Consider the following 6,000-nt stretch of genomic DNA (forward strand, 5'->3'; position numbering starts at 1 on the left):
TTAGACTAGTGCCACCCTCTTAGTGACAAAGTTTCACTTATGCAGCGGTATTAGTCCTCAGATGGTCTCTTTTCATGATTGTGTTAGTTCTGAGAGTCAGTCATGGTGTCTGCGTGATCAGCAGCTCTGAGTCTTGGCTGGGAATTCCATTAACTCTTGTCTACTCAGGTGTGTGACGCTGCAGCTGTGGGTGTCCAGATCCACTAGGTCTTTAATTTCTCTCTCTGCAGAACCTCACTGTTCCGTAAATAGATATGAAACATGGTTGTTAAAATGGCATTGCCTTTCATTTTGTTTCTCAGCTGACTATGGGTAGTACTTGGAAATGGTTGGGTTTTTTGGTTGATCTTGCCATGTTCACCTTTTAGTTTTGGTACCTTTCATGACTTATTGATTAAGAGTTGTTGCATACACAATTTCCAGGTTGTGTAATTTTTGTTTCTTGCCCATTGAGTACACTCTTAGAGAGAAACACTTACCTTCCCTGCCAGGTGATATTAGTACCGGAGTGTTGTGAGAAGTCACCAGAGTCAGCATTTCCTTGCTTAATTTCTTTTTTCTTTTTCTTATACAGTGGTGTGTGTGTGTGTGTGTGTGTGTGTGTGTGTGTGTGTGTGTGTGTGTGTGTGCGTGCGTGCGTGTGCGGTGTGTGTGTATATCACACATATTCTAACTCCATTTCACCAGAGTTATCTGGTGCCAGCTTTCTCACACATTTCCCCAGTTCTTCCAAGTTCTTTGCACTGAGTCGGCTCCCAGAGCCCTTCAGGAGTGCTCACATCTGCTGCATCCAAGGAGTGCAGTAATCCCAGGGCCTGCTATCTCCTGTACTGAAGACACTGGTTATTGCTCTGCAGAGATCCTGCCTTCTGGACATGTGTGTTAACTACGGTTGTTTCACGAGGCCTAGTAACACCTATGCTGGCGGCACCATGTTCTTTCTAGCTGTGTTCTTAATGGAAGTTGTGGTGCCTGTGAACCTTGGTGTCCCCTTTTACCTGACATCTCTGTACCACTGGGGGCTTCTGTCATGTTGTTCATGTTCATTTAAGGACATGTTTATTTTGGGGGGGTGTTTAGAGGCTAAATGTTGGCATCAGGTGTCTTGTTCTTTCTGCCGTATTTCCTGGTTTGGCTACACTGGCTTATTAACACAATGGCACATCACCTTGCTTTTACTTAGGTCTTGGGGATCTAAACTCAGATTCTTGGTGTGGCTGGCACATTACTGACAGAACCATCTCCACAGCCCAGATTTTTTTTTTTTTAAGATTTTTTTTCTCCCACCTGTCTTCAGCCATCTGCTCTTCCTTCGGAGAAGCAGATATACTCTGCCCTGTCCATGTGTCTGCCCATTTCTAGAATGAGGTGGAGGTGAAAATTTGCCCGATGTAAAGGAAATTTATTCGTTTCAAATTTTTTACCCTTTGTGTGTCTTGAGGTAGGATTTTACTATCTAGATTGGTCTTGAATTTGTGGCCATCTTCCCACTTCTCTCTTCCAAGTTCCTTTTGTTTTGAATGTTGGTATAAATCGTGGTTTGTCTGTTTTTTAAATATACTCGGAATGTTTTTATCATGACGTGCACACTGCTCTTGCTTTGGGCCCCACAGATTTCGTGCCTCTTGTCTTGCTGTTTTTTGCACTGTTGGCGTTCTTATGTCCAACCAAGCCTCTGTGCCCTTGAGAATAGATTTCATAGAACAAAGTTAGCTAAGGTATTCATTTCTTTCTTTTTTCTTTTAAGATTTATTTATTATGTATACAGTGTTCTGTCTGCATGTATGCCTGCAGGGTAGAAGAGGGCACCAGATCTCATTACAGATGGTTGTGAGCCACCATGTGGTTGCTGGGAACTGAACTCAGTACCTCTGGAAGAGCAGCCAGTGCTCTTAGCCACTGAGCCATCTCTCCAGCCCCTCTTTCTTTTTTTTTCTAAAAGTTATTTTTATGTGTGGATGTGCCAGTGTGCATTGTATGTCTGTGTATTGTGTGTATACCTGGTGCCTTCAGAGATCAGAAGCGGGCTCCAGATCCCTTGGTACTGGAGTAAGTAGATTGCAGTTGTGAACTGCCGCATGGGAGCTAGGAATCAAGCGAACATCCTAGAAGAGCATCCAGTACTCATAACCACTGTGACTCTTCTCCTTTTCTTTTTGAGACAAGGCCTCAATCTTTAGCCTTGTCTGACCTAGAATTCACTATGTAGGACAGGCTGACTTAGAACTCATAAAACCTTCTCTGCCTTCTAAAGGCTAAGATTAAAAGCACCACCACACCTAGCCAAGATGCTGAAACATGTGTTTAACTATGGAGTCATAATTGAAGCCCCCAGTGAGACACGTGGCCACAGGTGGTCCACTTCTCTGCTCGGGTTGAGAGCTGCCCTGACCTTAACCTCTAGATAGACTCTTGGTTCTTAAAAGAGTAATCTTGCTGATGTCAGGAGCACACATACATCACACTTGCTGGGAGCATGTGCTCTCTGTGGTTGCTTGACTTAAGTATTGCTGGTTGTCTTTCTGTGCAGTTGTATTACCAGTTATATGCAGCTATGTTATGTTTTAGTTAATTCAGAAGAATTTGTGTTTTTGTCAGGCATGCTAGCATGTGTCTATACCATCTCAGTACCTGTGCTGAAGGCAGTCAGGACTCACATAGTAAAACCTTCTCTCAGAGATATGCCTGCCTCTACATTGCTGCAATCAAAGGCATGTGCCACCATACCCGGTGCTTATTTGTATGCTTACTGTTAGCTGTTCCCCCTGCCCCTCAAAGTGGGCATGTTTCTTGTTTGTCTTTTAAGTCTAGTTTCAGATTTGGGCTCTGCTATTCATGTGCAGTTCTGGTCTCTATCCAACTCTCTGTTGCTTACAGTCGTCTTGATACCTTCTTTCAGTGTGGGCCAGGCGGTTTCAGTGTGTAGACTGGCTCCCACCCCAGAATCCCGTGGACTCTCCAGCTCTTAGTACCTTTAGCATGTGTACTGCCTGATTTTAGAGTTGTTTTCTTCAGAGGCTAGGGTTATCTGTAGCTTCCTAGGCTATTTCCACATAAGCAGAGTCACAGGAGTCTTCAATTATTGTCTTTATGGTAGATACAGGACATAGGTTGCTCTGTCTTTGATCTGGTTGGTTGTCCATATCCATCACTCTATTTCCTTCAGGTCCTGAAATTACAAAGTGAAGGTTATCAGATACCCATCTCAGACCCAAGCATTGCCATTATTGGTTTGTGTTTGACCTTAGCCTGAATTCTGAGTGTGTTCACAGAGCGAGCCCAGGTTGTCTGGAGCAGGCTCTTGTTTGGGCTTTGCATCACAGAATTACCCAACATACCTACCTGGCTTTCCTCTCTAACTCTCCTCTCTTATATACTGTGGCTATGTAACAGAATTACCCAAGCACCACAACTTGGGATGGCCTGTAGCAACAGTTCTGGATGAACAGTGTGGCCAGTCCCAGACCTGCCTATTTCATTCTGGGCAGTCAGTTCCTTGGAGTCAAGTAGGACAGTTTCCAGATCTTTTCTGCATGTCAGACCTGCCCTCTCCCGCAAAGACCTCCTTTGCCATGAAGTAGGCATCATACCACAGCCGTTTCTCACACATAGGAGCTCTGTGAGACAATTGCTTAAATGGCTTAAGAGTTAGCACAGCCCACTCAGCATATCTTGATCCCACCGTCCCTGTCTGCCAGGAAACAACCACAGAACCTGGGCAGAGTTGTGGGACAGGGACACTTAGAAACCTGTACTCTGTGTCCCTGGTTAGCATGGTGCTCCTACCTCTGGTACTGCGAGATTTAGTGTAGCATGGCCTGTGGCAGAAGTCTTTTTTGCTGAGCCTGAGTTAGCACTGGGCCACAGAATTCAGTTCTTCAGAGCTACTACTCAGCTCCAGATTTTCACGGCTACTGTGCTGGTTTCTAGGGTAAGGACAACATGTCCTGGATTGCTTACTGGCTGTAGCCTGTCATGGACTCTCACTTTTCTTCCCCAAAGGATGGAGAGGTATACTGCATTGATGCTCGGTTCTATGGAAATGTCAGCCGGTTCATCAACCACCACTGCGAGCCCAACCTTGTGCCTGTGCGAGTGTTCATGTCACACCAGGACCTGCGGTTTCCCAGAATCGCCTTCTTCAGTACCCGCCTAATCCAGGCTGGGGAGCAGCTGGGGTATGTACAGCCCCAGGCACAGTGCGACCCTGGCTGGTTAGGGTTGCTACATTCTTAGCCATGCATGTACTTCAAACATGTAGGGTTCTGGGCCTACATGGGGCAACTTAGGGGCACTTGGGATATCCTACCTGCCATCACATGGAAATGCTGAATTCTACTTCCCCAGGTTTGACTACGGGGAACGCTTTTGGGATGTCAAGGGCAAGCTTTTCAGTTGCCGGTGTGGGTCTCCCAAGTGTCGGCACTCAAGCGCAGCCCTGGCCCAACGGCAAGCTAGTGCAGCGCAGGAGGCTCAAGAGAATGGCCTTCCGGATACCAGCTCTGCAGCTGCAGCCGACCCTCTATGAATTGCCAGTGGGACCTTCAGAATCATATTTTGGTGACTGCAATTTAGAGAGGAAAGTCTGCACAAAATGTCCAAGAGGAGCTGGAGGTGTGGACACCTCCCAGGAATGTTCTGGGCCTGAGGCGTTTCAGCTGGCCCAGTGCTCAGACCAGAGCACTCTGGTCCTGCACCTGCACCTCAGAGACCTGACTCCATGTTGCATAACTTGTGAGTTCCTGGTGGTGGCACTGTCGCTGCAGGGCTTCCCATTTCTCCTGGTCTCTGAGGCCCTCCTCCACTGCCAGGTTTGTTTTGTATACTGTCTGGTCAGGCTCCTATAAGGCACTCACCAAGGCCACCGTCACCTCCAAGCTGCTCCGTTAGACCTGCTGCCCCACAGCTTGTGTTGCTGGCACCTGCTCCCAGGTGCTGCCCGAGGACACTAGCTCCCTTACAGCCGTGGAGAGGTTGGCCAACCCACTACTCACTTTGATGAAATGTGGGTTTGCTTTTTAAAGAAATCTTATATCTAGCCCTATATATCAAGCCTCTTACTGGTGTTTCTTTGCGAGGAAGCAGGTTGGCGATGCAGGCAGACCCTGCACCAGCCCCAGCCAGTTCCGTTGACGCAGGCACCTTTTGTTGATTTTTAAGCCACATGCTATGATGATAAATAAACTTGTTTGTTTTCTACCATTACCGAACATTAGGACAAACAAAGAATAAAAACACAAAACACAGACAACGGTGCTGAATCTGGTGTGGTTTCTACTCACCACGTGAAAATAAACTATCAACTGTAAAAAGAGAACAAAATGATTTTAGAATAAAGTGCAGGAAAACTTTTTTAAAATGTTAGTCTTGTAGTTGAATAAATTTGCCGTCACCTTTTGTGTGATGGCCTGGCAGGTCATGTACTTTTTTTTGGCATATACCTTTCTAAATACTGTAATTAGTGCAGCGACAGTGGGGGTTTTTTTTGTGTGTGTGACTCTTCTAAAACATTCATAATGCAGTCATGTTTATTTTTTTCTGTTAAAATGTTTTTTGACAGTTTTAAGAGCAGTCTTTTGGCTCAGACCATTTCTTGTTCTGTTTTCAATGAAATCAATAAAAAAGTACTTTAAATGGAGTTTTCATTATGACACATTCTTTCTCCTGGTCTCTACAAATCCCTAGCCCTTCTACTTTGGGTGCTATACTCAGGTTTCTGGAAGTCTGCCAGGCCCATTGTCACACACAAGGCTGGAGGGCTGCATGTGTGCTCATGTGTTTGGTGTCCAGTATCTAAATTTGAAAGCCATTCTGACTGCCGTTTGAGCAGGTGAGTCCCCATATGTGACAGTTTTCATCCGGTCACAGTAGGATGGAGGAGGCAGAGCTGGGGCTCTTTCCTCCCTGCTGATGCCTGCATCCTTCCCTAGGGAGCCCAGACACCAGTGCCTCTTTGTGTTCCATGGAAGTCTGGCATTGTTCACTACGGGAGAGCTTGTA

General features: G+C 46.0%; 1 protein-coding gene across 8 annotated transcripts in view; it reads left to right on the top strand.

Moving 5' to 3' along the window:
- Ehmt1 (euchromatic histone lysine methyltransferase 1) overlaps window positions 1-5,638 on the top strand; it is a 128,622-nt gene extending 122,984 nt beyond the window's left edge. For all 8 annotated transcript variants that reach the window (XM_040745283.1, XM_040745284.1, XM_021235077.2 and 5 more), the window contains 2 exons: window positions 4,003-4,178; window positions 4,348-5,638. In XM_040745283.1, coding sequence (XP_040601217.1) covers window positions 4,003-4,178; window positions 4,348-4,528 — 357 coding nt within the window. In that variant the 3' untranslated portion in view covers window positions 4,529-5,638. The remainder of the gene's footprint in view (window positions 1-4,002; window positions 4,179-4,347) is intronic.
- Window positions 5,639-6,000: the final 362 nt, after the last annotated feature.

This window comes from Mesocricetus auratus, unplaced genomic scaffold (genome assembly GCF_017639785.1).
Source record: "Mesocricetus auratus isolate SY011 unplaced genomic scaffold, BCM_Maur_2.0 Super-Scaffold_100004, whole genome shotgun sequence".
Lineage (NCBI taxonomy): Eukaryota > Metazoa > Chordata > Mammalia > Rodentia > Cricetidae > Mesocricetus > Mesocricetus auratus.